Source organism: Trachurus trachurus, assembly GCF_905171665.1.
Source record: "Trachurus trachurus genome assembly, chromosome: 18".
NCBI lineage: Eukaryota > Metazoa > Chordata > Actinopteri > Carangiformes > Carangidae > Trachurus > Trachurus trachurus.
The window spans coordinates 20,022,100-20,035,752 of NC_139909.1; the positions used below are offsets into that span (position 1 = coordinate 20,022,100).

Sequence of the window (13,653 nt, forward strand, 5' to 3'; positions counted from 1 at the left end):
ATGAGTTCACTTCAGTTTCACGTGATTGTCAGTTAGAAAAAACATTTTACTGACCCGACCTGACACACACGCTCTGAAATGTTGATACAGATCACAGAGGGGAAAAAAACAATAATGAAACAAATTGGACAGTAGTCAATCTATGAAAAGTATACTAATGTGATTTGTCATAAATGAGCCAAAGTTTAGAAATAGATTTCAGGCATCTGAAACTGGAAAAAAAAAAGAAAAAGAATAAACCTCTGAGACAAGTTGCTTTCCATCACAGGAGGATGTGGTCAAACCTGAAAACCAAGAGCAGTTACATATTTTTCAGGGGTTTTTCCTTGCATTCGTTGGATGGACATGATAATTATAGTGTTAAAAGTGCCACAAAAGTGGTATAACGTCAGCAGCGCTCTGCTGTCATTCATTTTGCATGTCTTCTCCATCACACCTAGCATACTTGTTTTCATTCAGCTGAGCATTTCATCTGCCAGGCGTTGGCACTCAGCCACACCTGGATTATCACCTGCAGCATTGTGCACTATGAGAATTATTTTATAATTACTGTGTGGTAAACATACTAAACTGTATAACTGCATTACCGTTATACACAAACCACATAACGGTAAATGCACGCTACCTACGGTAATTATAGCTAACTATATAACCTACTATAATGTCCCACCTAATAGGCCCCCTATATGAGTATGTACGGAAGCGCGTCAGTCCAAAAGTGACAGTTCCGCGGTGCTCTGTTGCTGCTGCTGCTGCTGTTCTTAAAGGAGACGCATGTTTAACAGGCCAAGTCTCAGCCAAAGAAATAAGAGGTTTGCTATGGCTTTAAGAAGTAAATAACGCTCGGTGTTTGTAAAAATTATATTCCTCATACAACGTAACTTTTGTAAATAATAAGGTAGCTAATTGAATGCTCGCGTAGTGACGTATAATGTACTCCTGGTCGAGCTAACAAAACTTGGTCCCCACTTGGGCTTTCTACGTCCATCTTAACGTTAAATGATTTATTTTCACAACTAAATAATATCACAAGTCTGGGAGGGTCCATACAGTTAAATAAACGCGGCATGGACCCGGGGGAAGGCGACGTTTCTGTTACACGTTCCGGCTACTGCGACTCAAAGGAGGCCCCAAACTCATCCGCGCTCTCGGCTGAGCTGTCCAGCGGGAGAAGAGGGCGTAAGAGGCGGGGGGAGGCTGCAGTCACCTCCCCGGATTCCTGTGATTCCCGGCGGTCGAGCGCCGGACGTTGTTTGCGAGTTTTGCGAGCCAGAGGAGGGGAAGCCGGTGTGACTTCTGTGTCGAAGAGTTTGATTTGCGTGAAAAAACCCGACAGACCACTTCTCAGAGATGAACCACGCTCCAGAAAGCAACCGGACACGAGGTGAGTGCATGCACAGAGGAATGCAAAGTTACGTTACTGCACTATACATAACTGTGGGTCCCGCATAACCGCATTCCTCGCCTGGGGGGGTCTTGTTGGGAGATAATTTACAGTAAGTCTGTCCTGCAAGGGATGCTCGTAACGTAGCTGTTATTATCGGAAGTGTGTTTTCTCAGTGGAGTTTCTTAAAGCTATAGAATTACCAGAAGTGCAAACCACAGCAGATGAATTCCATGTTCTTGTAAATCCTGCCTTCGCTCACTGTTCAAAACAGTAGAGCTACCACTGTCTTGTGTATTAACCAGATTTATTTTGACTTCTATTTGACCATTATTTACTGTAAACCATCTTTTACACAGAACTGCCCCCAAGAAATCCACATTCAAAAAAGGTACGCACACTCCAAATGCGTGTCATCTATCTATGAGCAGGAATATTGTTCTTGTGATTTATGGTATACCGTATGTCACTAACACATTTGCATGCTGACTCCCTCAGCATCCAAACACACTCCTGCACCAAAGCTGTCCAAATCCAGAAGAAGCAAAGGAAGACCCTCAGCACGAGCCTTAACCACACCAGCAACGGCATGCAAGCCTGAAACGGAGACAGAGGCTTCATGTGGTGAGAAACAGGTTCTTTGTATTGCACGGTTGTTCAAATGTCCAAACAGTCATCCCCAAGCTTAAATGTATCACCTCTGTTTCTCAGGGGAGGACACAGGTGCTTTGAAAGGGTGCAATGACAAGTGAGTGTTACTCCACTTAAGGTCTAAGCGACACAGATACAATAATGTTACATTCCCCTTTGATAAGTCAAAGTGAATTTCATTGTGCTCGATGTCCACATTAGCGTTGCAGATGCAGATGCAGATGTGGATGCAGATGCGGCTCTCGACAAGGACCCTCCATCCAGACATGGCCCAGATGACTGCGAGCATAAACCCGGGACAAACACGTATGCTGAGCTCACAGCCTTTTTTTTTTTTCTTTTTTTTTCTGAGGAAGTTTGTTGGCTTCAGTAGTGACTTGTCCTCTCATTTACTAGGGAAAAGTCAAAGCAGCGGGCCATGGCGCAACAACAGGAAGTCAAAAAAGAGGAATCTGAAGAGGAAGAAGGAAGGAATGGTGTGAAAAGGTAAGAACCGGCAAGGTTGTTTTTGCACAAACAGGTCGGACTGGGTGATAACAACAACTATCATATGAAATTACAACACATGCTACTCTTACAGATGGTGTAACAATAAATTGTAGCTGATCCCAAAAACTGAACCGAGAACTTCTTTATTTGTCTTGATTTAGGCGAGGTAGGCAGCCCAAAGATGAAAAAGCCCCTAGGCAACCAAAACGCAGGTATACATCTCTTGTAATAATTATGACTAATAACTATGTCATTTGAAAAGAATGCGACTGTTGTAAGATTAAATCTCTTCTGGGGGCGGCAGTGGCTCAGGTGGTAGAGCGGGTCGTCCAATGATCAGAGGGTTGGCGGTTCGAACCCCGCTCTGTCCCAGTTGCTGCCGTAGTGTCCTTGGGCAAGACACCTTACCCACCTTGCTCCTGATGGGTCGTGGTTAGCGCCTTGCATGGCAGCTTCCGCCATCAGTGTGTGAATGTGTGTGTGAATGGGTGAATGTGATGTACTGTAAAGCGCTTTGGGTATCGTTCAGGTATAGTAAAAGCGCTATATAAATACAGGACCATTTACCATTTACCATTCTGTTGTAACAGGAAAAAGCCCCCAGTGCAGTATGTCCGCTGTGAAATGGAAGGCTGTGGGACTGTCTTAGCTCACCCACGCTACCTACAGGTATGTTACCCTTCAGCTGCAACCATTGCAAACCCAAATATTTTTAAGGGCGCTGCCTTAAGTTGTGCTCTCTAATTGTACTGTAATTTGTACTGTAATTTGAGTACTGGTTTACCCATTGACACATACTCTGCATACTATTCTAAATTTTCTCTCAAGCTTGATGTTACTGTTTCAATGATTAGAATAGTTTAGTCTGTGAAGGCTGTTAATGTATCCTCAACCAGCTGACACTTTCAATGTCATCTCTTTATTTCAGCATCATATAAAATACCAGCACCTGCTGAAAAAGAACTACGTGTGTGATCACCCTTCATGTGGGCGCTTATTTCGTCTTCAGAAGCAGTTGCTGCGTCATGCAAAACACCACACAGGTGGGCACAGGTTTTGTTTATCTTGTTTTGTGTTTTGTTTTTTTTGGCCCATTATGACTTTTTTTTCCAGATTCAAACCAATGGCTCCTGTAGCTAAGACTGAGCCTAGATGGTATGTTAGATATTTATAGACAGAGCATCTGGACTGGCAGTGTGCCATTATGTTTATTTGCTTTTCATCAAGCCGCTTCAATTCCCTACTTCTGCATGATAAGTGAAGAGAAGACATTAGATGGTTTATTTCATTTAAAGACTTGATTTTTCCTGTCATTAAGTCTAATTTCCACTCATCATTTGTCTTTCAGATCAAAGGGACTACATCTGTGAGTATTGTGCTCGTGCCTTTAAGAGTTCCCATAACCTGGCTGTGCACAGGATGATCCACACAGGAGAAAAGCCAATACAGTGAGTAGCCGTAACAGTTTTCTTATTTGTTTAGACTGATAAATATTCCTAGTATTGTTTGCGTGAAGAAACTCAAATTTGATGTGTTTTATGTTAGGCTAGATTTAAGTTGTTGTTTTTTTGACAGAATTAACATCTATTGTATCCCTTCCTGTCTCTGCAGTACTTATAAAGTATCTCTGTCAGTCCTCAGAGTTAAGAGTCTAATACATGTTGTATATTCCTCAGAATATCAAAGTAATTGAAGATGTAGACCAGTCTCCTTAGCTGTACCTGTTGATGTGACTGCATCATAATGACTGACATGATTTGAATAATGATACACATTTTCTTTTCTGTGATTATTTGGTAAAAGGTGTTTGTAGTTGTTTTGTTTGGATTCTGAACAGTTCAAGTGCTACTCAAAAGCTGTATGTAAATCCTATGGCGAAGTATTCTGCTTTACTTTAATTTCATTGCTTTGTACTCGTATAAGTAAACTGCAGTGAAACTAGAGGTAGAGTCTCAGATGAGCTCTGAGCTTCACATCAGTTTGTGTATAAGCTTTTCTCTGTCTCCACCCTGTGGCAGGTGTGAGATTTGTGGCTTCACCTGCCGTCAAAAGGCCTCCTTAAACTGGCATATGAAGAAACACGACGCAGAAGCCTCCTACCAGTTCTCTTGCTCCATTTGTGGCAAGAAGTTTGAGAAAAAGGACTCTGTTGTCGCCCACAAGGCCAAGAGCCACCCCGAGGTGCTCATAGCCGAAGCCTTAGCAGCTAATGGAGGTTCGGTAATAAGCAGCTCCGCCCCGGTTTCAGAGACTGTCCCTGTAGTCACCCAGCCTGACCGGCCCTCCCCTGTCAGCCAGGGGAGCGAGGAGAGGCAGGCGAGCAAGGAGAGCCAGGACATCATGGTGGATGGTGCTTTCACCCCACTGCAGCAGGTGGTGCTCCCGCTCGCCCCACAGTCTCAGATAGATGTATCCCAAGCCCAGTTCCTCCAACTGCCAGTGCATCACGTGGTGCAGCTAGACCACCAGCAGCAAGCCCACGCCTTACTCCACCTCACCACCGCTGCCCCCCCTCATCAGCTATCCAGCACCACCACCAGCCACCCCCAGCTCATCCAACTCCCGATCCTTCCCGCCGGCACCGTGGCATCCATGAACCCCCAGAGCACGCTCCTCACCCTGAGCTCCGTCGTCCCCGCCCTGGCTCCCCAGCAGGACGCCCAGTGGGGGAGGGAGGCTGACGTAGGCGCGCAGATACCCGGGGAGGGTGAGCTGTGGCAGAGGGTTATAGTGGACACGGGTCATGAGGAAGTCGGGGAAATGATGTGGGAGGGCAACAGGGAGAGGAGGAAGGAAGATGAGGGGATTGTTTGGGGTCGGGAAGGAGAGAGGCAGATTCTGTTACAGTGTGCTGAGATTCATGGAGATAATTTAATCTAGACTGAGAATGAGGAACTTCACAGAGGGTAAGATGACAAAAGAGGGACAAAATACTGAAGAAAATGTCAAGTAAATTAAATATTTGAAATAACAGATATTATTTCCATGCAGTATAACATAATAGTTGCATATAGTACTGATTACAGCGCTACTTCATATCAGGGAGTGTAATTTATAATATTATAAATTACAACTTACTTATTTTACCACTTGATGAATATGTAATAATTATGTTTTGTTTGTATATATGTATTTTCCCATAGCATCCCTGCTCTGTTTATATGCATCTTTTTTGTAAGGTGAATTTATAAGTGTAATTGAGTTACACAGGTTCACTTAAGTAGTTTCACTTATTTAAAACAACTACAGCCAGATGGTTCTGTGTAGAAGGATCTTAGTTGTTAGATAACACAAGACACTAAAATGTATTGAATTTTTTAGTCCATTCCTTGAGATACATAAATTAATCTGCCTTGAGTAGAAGTTTTATAGAGGATGGAATTATAGACAAAAGTAAGTCTTTTTTATTGATTATCAGTCTACTAATTTGACATGTCAAGCTGCCTCCCGGATGTTGTAAAGAAAACATTTAAATCACCTTCCTCATCTGATTGTATTTGTCAAGTTTTCACTTTCACTTTTTTTTTTGTCAATTTTTGTGTGTTGAAGCAATGTTAGATAATAAGATATACCTCTATAACCTGCCTCTACTACTGAGTACCCATAAGCTTTCAATCTTAATTTATCAAATGTTTCCAGAATTACTATAATAAACAATTAATATTCTGAAGTCTTTGGATGGTGTTTTTTTTTTGTCCAAATCCTGTATAAAAGGTGATAATTACTGATTCGTTAGAATCAACACATTCATCAATTAGTTACACTTAGTATGATGTATCAGGTGAATAAAAAGCAGCTTAGTTAAGTAATACAGATTGTACACAGCTGAAAAAGGACGTGAACAGTGTTCTCTGCTGGACAAAGTGTGTAACAAAAAAACTGCTTTAATTTATTCCAGTGAACTTTGATATATTTTTCACAAGGTACTTAGACCCATTCACTTTAGAGGCAGAGATATGTGAACAAAAGACAGAATGGCCAAAAGAAAATGGTGTCTTTAGATTTTTGCAAATTTAGTGAAAAATTAAAGAAAATAAATAAATGAACAAACAAAAACTAAATAACAGTTCTATTATTGTTTAATGAAAGTTTAGAGTGACTGCAGTCTAATAAAAGGAGTATGTCATTATGTGGATATACTATTTAGCTATTGAAAATAATTGAATAAACTTTATTTTATTTTATTTAACCAGGTTAGTCAATTGAGAACAATAACAACAGCTGCCATTTGCAATGATGACTTGGACTGGACATAGAATAGAAAATACTTTAGTCATCCCTAGGAGGGAAATTCAGATCGCCCAGCAGCTGGACATAGCCGATACTTACACCTTACTTCTCAGAGTGTAGAAACACAATTGTAATTAACTAATAACACATTTCATTTTCCACACATGTCCTTACATCAGAGATGATCAGACTGAGAGATTGTCATCAATTATGAATCTGGAAATACTTTTCCATTAAAAATTAATGAGTTCTCCATAGGGACAATGCAGAACGTATGGCAGAGCTTTTGTTCCCTCTTGCTTTGCAAAATGTGCACTTTTTTTTCAGATGAACACCCTATTTCCTCATCTGGTGTTTTTTCGAATGTTTTTTTATCATCTGTTGTTATTATTGTACTTGTTTTTATTGGAAAGTGTATTGAGACCATGGTGATTTTGCACAAGCTGAATTCCTTGTGGTTTTTCACATTAGCTTCCAGAGATGGGGTGGGAAAAAAACTACCCCAATAATGAGAGTTTTTATTATTTGCGGAAGGATGGGTGGGCCACACGGTGACGGTTTTGGGGAAAGAAAAAAATGTGCGTCCCCCTAAAACCGCCCCTGTGCTTGCGGAACCAATTAAATCCCCTCTGTTTGCGTGCGTGCCAACATGAACACCGACACAAACACGCTGCGCGGACGCTAGCTGCGGTGTGTGGACCTCTAACCGCTGAAGTATCAATAAGGGGGGGGAGACAAAACAAGAGTCTCGGTGTCAACATTTTCACGACCTTGGTGGGGGGGACAGGGAGTTATTCCTCCGCTCGGGCTTCATCCAGCTCGCGGCTATAACCCACCTATATAAACACGGGCTGGAGAGCAAATGGCAGAGCAGGAGGAGCAGACGGTCACCGTGCTGGACGCGCCGGTGCCCGGTCGGTCGCAGACCGGGAGAGCCGTGGCTCTCGCTCGGCTACTTCACCACGAATGTACCCAGCTGCTCCAGTTATACGTGAGTTTATCACTTTTTTGCACGCTTCGTTATGCTAAACATGAGACTGGTCAGGCGGTGAGGTAGGTAACTAGGTAGCACAACACTCCCCTGCCCCGTTAGTTACTGTATGTTGGGGCTTATTGGGAGCATGAAGCAGGCAGCTAGCTACCTGTCGCGTTTCAATGATATGTTGGACTTGAACTGGATATACTTTTGACATTCACCACTGTGCACTTGTGTGTTATTGAAGGGATACTGTGCCGCAGAGTGTAATTACACTAAAAGAGGCCCCCACCTTCTCCCATTTCCCAAGGGAGCCCTAATGGATAGAGTGCATTGGATTTTTTTTTTCTGCTGTCATGCTTCTGTCCCCCCATCTTTCATACAGAGTACCTTAAAATCAATGTGATTTTCTCTCCCAAGTTCAATTTGCAATCGATCAAGAACAGGATTGCAATGCCAGTAGCACCTTGTTATGTGTTTGGTTTACAGTCAGCACAGAAAAAAAAATCAATTTTTTCCCCCTCATCATTTCCAGAAAGACAAGGAGACCTTCTTGTCGGACCACACCCCAGACAGTGGGCGCATCGTGTCCCTGTCCCCAGACTCAGAGGAGCCCAGCGCGGGGGAGAAGGTGCAGTTGCTGCATTCAGCTCTGCGGCAGTGCTTGGGACTGCTCCACTGTGTCATCCAGAAGGAAGAGGAGGAGTGGGGTGAGCTGGAGGGCGACTATGAGGCCATGAGGAAGACCGTCCGAACTCGGCTGGAGCACTTGCTCCACAGCACCAAAGATCTGGTGGAGACCGAGGACCCGACCCCGGAAGTCACCCCTGACCACCAGTGTACTGAGGTAAAGTATAGGTGTCTAGTTAGCTCTTATGTCATATGATCACAAGAAAGTGTCATAAGTAAAATATAACATTCACCTTCCAATCACTCAGTTGTGGTTGCCAGTTAAATGCAGGGCTAATGACACATTTATGGAAAAAACTCAAACAAATTGAACACAAAATGGCAGAAGAAAGGGCATATTATAAGTATTTTGTAAAAAAAATTATTATTATGTAACAAATTATATAACGTTAACAAGAAATAGCGTAACTGCCACTAAAAAGGATAATAATGTAAATGTATAAAGCCAATGTATGTCTGTGAAATTAACTTTTATCACTTGCATGTGTAAGATACATTTATGTACCGTAATTATAATAGCTGAAGTACATCAGATATGACACAAGCATTCAATATAAAGGGACACACAAAGCAGGATATTTCTAAACTGTCACATCTCTGATATCATAACATTAGTTGTCAAATGGACAACTTTAAGGCTCAGCAAGGGTTTGACTTAATTGATTAGTTACATGATTAATACCATTATATGAATGTCGTTGATGTTAAGAAAAAAAGAAAGAATCATATCTTGTGATCAATCCACAGAGAATAATCACCCAGCTCTGTGTTTTTGCATCTTTGTCAACAGTTTTTTTGTGGTTCACTTTAGTTTTCATATACAGTATATTCAGTCCTTTTATGAAGGACACAGCTCCTGGGCGCCTCATGAGCAGGAAATAACAACAAACAAAAACACATCCCTCCCATGTTGTTGTTATTATTTGCAGCAGGCAGCAGTTTTCAACAAAAAGGCTCCGCAGGTCCATTATGTCCCACTGGCCCAGCACCAATCAGCGGAGAGATAAAGAGACTAAAGCTGGTGAACATGGTGGAGTTGTTAAAGACTAAAAATAGAGATAAAACAAATCAATATCACACCTATATACATTAAGATAGAGATTCATGGACACTCCCCTATCCGTCAAAGTTTAAACTTAGATGCCCATACACACACCTTATTGCTCTTTATTCCTTCGTACTGTGTCCTGCTGGCATTAAGGGTATTTGATGTTGACTTGTTCTCCTTTGTGTAGGAACCTGATGGAGCATTTGGGCTCAAAGTGTGGACCTACCGAGTGCTGATAGAGCTTATCCACTGGGCCGACCATGCAGCGCAGACCCTCCACGTCCTACACACGGAGAGGGAAGAACCTGGGGAGATCTAATTTTCTTTGTCTCAATCCAAAAACTATCTATGAATGAACTCACTTGACACTAACAGCCAGCTTTTTTCCCTTTTACTTATTCCAAAAATGAATATGAAGTAACGTGGAATATCGTCTGTGAAAATTAGAGGTTAAACATGTACTGCTTAACTAAAATCACAACTAAGCTCCTTTAACAAAGCGCAAAGTAAACGGCTTTTCCCAGACGTTGGTATTTCCCCAGCAAGTGCTAAAATGACCTCTGGTTTGCCACAGTTGCTATTTCCTTTGACAAAGAAATGAGTGCAGACTTTCAAAGTGTATGAAGGTTGAAGTGCTTTGTGCAGTGGCAGTTAGACTGTTTGAAGATGTCTTCTTTTGTATACAGTGTGTAATTTATTTTTATTTAAGTGGATTTACCTTTTGATGACTAAAATACCTGCTGTTCATAACACTCCAAAATCTGCTAACAGCTAGAATGTAGCCAGAAATACATGACTGATAAACTGTGACTGATGTGCAGCTGAATCTGTAACCGTTTGCTATTTTAAAAGTCCAACGTAGCTCTCAATGTACCACACTATTAACATACCTAATCCATATAATTCCATATCAAATTGAATGTTTCCATCATGTATTGACTGAATGCGTGTGTAGTTTGTTGTTTGGCACAATCCGTAATGGTCAAGTGTCATGTTTGCTGCTCTGATCACCAAGTTCTCTCCTGATGTTATACTTGAATGTGCTGCTACACTGTTCACAAGTTTGAACTATAAAGAGCACGTGGTTCTCCCACATTTTCTGCCTCACCGTCCTCTGGAGGGTGAAATAACGTCGGGAGAAACACTGTTAGACTAATATTTCCTGATTGTACTGTCTGTAGCCAAAAGTATCAAACACTCTGCACCACAACACATTCACTGTAGTGTTAAATACCTGACACAGCGTAAACTCACCTTGTGAATGAGTTGTGACTCACTGGAAGTGCTGGACTGCTGGAATGGTGAATTTCTAAATGCCATGCTTTTTTTTTTCTTTTACCTCTGTGATAAATAACTGGATGTTCACTGAAGATTAAAACACAGTCTTAACCCTTGTATTTTGTTGACATGGGTTTTACTTTCTCGTTATCTTATTTTGTTTTACACCTCACTGCAATGTAGAGATTGCCACTTTCTCCCTTTAATCACACCATAGCTCAGGGTGTTTTAGTGAGTGCTCAGGTCAACGCAGAAGAGCACAGCTTCCTGCAAAACATGACTATAAAAATAGGAAGTTACATTCCTGTTATCCTTGTATTTGGAGCTGGGTTACAGAATTATTTTTCAGGAAACTTAACAGGACGCTGTTAGGAAATAACTAACATGTTACCGAACATTTTTTCTTTCATTAAACTCGAAAGGCATCCAGAAGGATATGACAAAATACACACGCGTATAGGGTTTTGAAAGGATCTGACCATATTTGATAAGGATCAAACCAATGAGCTTGAGAAATCTGTGGCAGGTCAGCACAACAGTATTGTGAAAGGATCAGGGTCGGGAGATTGTGACAGTCAATAGTGATGAGGGCGAAAAGAGGAAATACATTTTTCCCTTATCAGTGCAAATAAAATCAGGTATTTAGTGGAGATATGTGTGTAGGATGAATGAATTTAATTTAAAACCTTCAGAAGAATCATCATCCTTTTACGCAGAAATAATATTTGGGAAGTGGTTAAGTGGACAAGAGAAGAAAGGTGATGATAGATACTATCAGCTGATTCTGGAAGGCAACAGTGAGATCTGACTAACACCCCATGGAGAGGTGACATCTGCTGTGCACTGTGAAGGAATTTAGGTGTGTTAGTGTCTGTGGTCCCTCCAGTATTTAATAATAACGCATCTGAAGTGAGAAAGTTACCAACAAGTTGGAAAGCGACAGTGATGATTCCTATCAGGAAACCATGTAGTTCAACTAACAATAGGCCAATAGCGCTGATGTCACATAAAGGAAAAATAATGGAGAGAATTGTTCCACAAAGACAGTATTGTATGGAAAGCAGAGGAATGCTATCACTTCATCAGAGTGGATGTAGGAGGGGTTGAAGAGAGTTTACAGAAAAAGAGATTACGGGTACAGTAAAAAGAAGAATCTGTAAAAGAATTTGTGTAGAAAAGGTAAATGCTGGGATTTGGAGGGAGGGGTTGTAATAGTAGGTAGAATATGTGGTTTATATTATATAATTTATAATAATGGTTTATAATATATTGGTTTGGAGATATTTTAGTCGATGTATTAATTTAAGTCAAATCAGATCAACCTGATCAGGAATATAAAATGATACTACATAGGGCAGTGTGAATACTCTTTTCCAGGATGATAAATTATTTTTTTTGTCAAGTTTTTTTTTCCTTATGTCATATTTGTAGGGAATTCAACCTACCAGTTGAAAAAAAAAAAGATTTCAGCAGGAGAGTTGTTGATTATTAGATAAACATGTATAGTATAGATCAAACAAGTAGAATTCATAAGATTCCTGGGGGTGTGGTTTCATATGACGTATTCCTAAGATCAACACTGAAAGTAGAATGATATTGAATATTGATTTGTAACATGGTCTGAATGGGCAGCAAGTTGCAATAAAAATATTTATCATGGGTGAATTTATGGTTCTGCAATAAACCTCATTTAAGAAGCGGGAAGTGGTGCAAGCCACAAGCCCTGAGACTCCATGCTTCAGGTTGATGTGGGTGAAATGCTGCTGCACATTTAGTGCAAAAAGTTTATGATGAGCTATTGTATTGGGAAAATCTCCAAAGGCATTTTGAAGCTCGGCATCCAGCAGCAATGGTACTTCACTTGTGTGTGGCGAGACAAAGGGCCAAATGGGAGCAGTGAGAAAGCTAGATATCACATTAAGTCTGAAAAGATGTATCCCCCTATTACCACTAACATCACCCTGGATGTTTCCCTCAGTGTCAATTGATTTCTATGTTGTGGAACAAATGCAGGTATTTTGCAAATATTGGAGGCTCGTTTGAAGGCAGACAGGGGCAGGTTTAAATTGAAAGGATCTCAATACTTATTACACCATTGGTTTTACAGATGCCATCTCTAATAGTCTTATCTAATCTGTGCTTTTGAAATGTAGGGTAATGATGGTTATTTGAATTAAACCTGACTTTTGCTATGGCTGGAAATGAATTATTTACAATAAGTTTAAGTTTATTAGGATCCCCATTAGGATCCTAATGGGGGTCCACACATAACATGTAAAACATCACAATAACCCAGACAGTTACAGGTCGATGACACTAAAATTGAAGTTTCAATATTCTTTGATTCAGACCTTTACATTCATAGAATTGAATCTCCACAGCCATTGTTTTCAGAAAATAGTTGGAAATATAATAACAAAAAAGTAAATTGAATTTAAAAAAAAAAGAAGTATTGCATTTAATCAGCTGATGACATGTTTTTAAATGCAAAAACTCGAAAATCTTAATTTAAAAAATGTAATTTAAGGCTAAAATTATCACATAACTATAGTGGGGTAAACAATAAAATATTTGCCCATGTAATCTAGTGAATTTACCGTAAATCAAATTAAGGATAAATATTCAAATCAATGTACTGGTCAGTAGGCCTACTTGAGTAAATGTGCTCAGTTTATTCCACTGCTTCATAGAAAAGCATTGATTTATTCACACTCCCACGTGATTGAATGAAATATCACTATTCTATGGGTGTGTAGATATAACAGCTTATGTGTGTATCCATTAATGATGAGGCTTGATGTTATAATAGGTCTCTCACTTTCCTCAGAGGTGGGTGCACCCCATTTTACCATTAGAACCCCAAAGGATGTTGTGTTGCACATGCGCGTTGTGCAACCTACCGGAGCG

At 40.7% G+C, this 13,653-nt stretch overlaps 2 protein-coding genes across 2 annotated transcripts; both read left to right on the forward strand.

Moving 5' to 3' along the window:
- Window positions 1-747: 747 nt before the first annotated feature.
- Window positions 748-6,131, forward strand: LOC311001650 (uncharacterized protein). The gene is made up of 11 exons (XM_083992761.1): window positions 748-1,384; window positions 1,744-1,775; window positions 1,883-2,008; window positions 2,096-2,132; window positions 2,237-2,341; window positions 2,432-2,521; window positions 2,686-2,736; window positions 3,115-3,193; window positions 3,453-3,567; window positions 3,873-3,972; window positions 4,543-6,131. Exons 1-11 carry the CDS (start codon window positions 1,068-1,070, stop codon window positions 5,402-5,404), a joined length of 1,914 nt encoding a protein of 637 aa, XP_083848887.1. The 5' UTR covers window positions 748-1,067; the 3' UTR covers window positions 5,405-6,131.
- A 1,291-nt stretch (window positions 6,132-7,422) lies between these two features.
- LOC311001712 (uncharacterized protein) lies at window positions 7,423-10,751 on the forward strand. The gene is made up of 3 exons (XM_083992831.1): window positions 7,423-7,745; window positions 8,266-8,577; window positions 9,656-10,751. The coding sequence occupies exons 1-3, from the start codon at window positions 7,617-7,619 to the stop codon at window positions 9,785-9,787; spliced, it is 573 nt and encodes a 190-aa protein (XP_083848957.1). The 5' UTR covers window positions 7,423-7,616; the 3' UTR covers window positions 9,788-10,751.
- The last annotated feature ends 2,902 nt before the right edge of the window (window positions 10,752-13,653 follow it).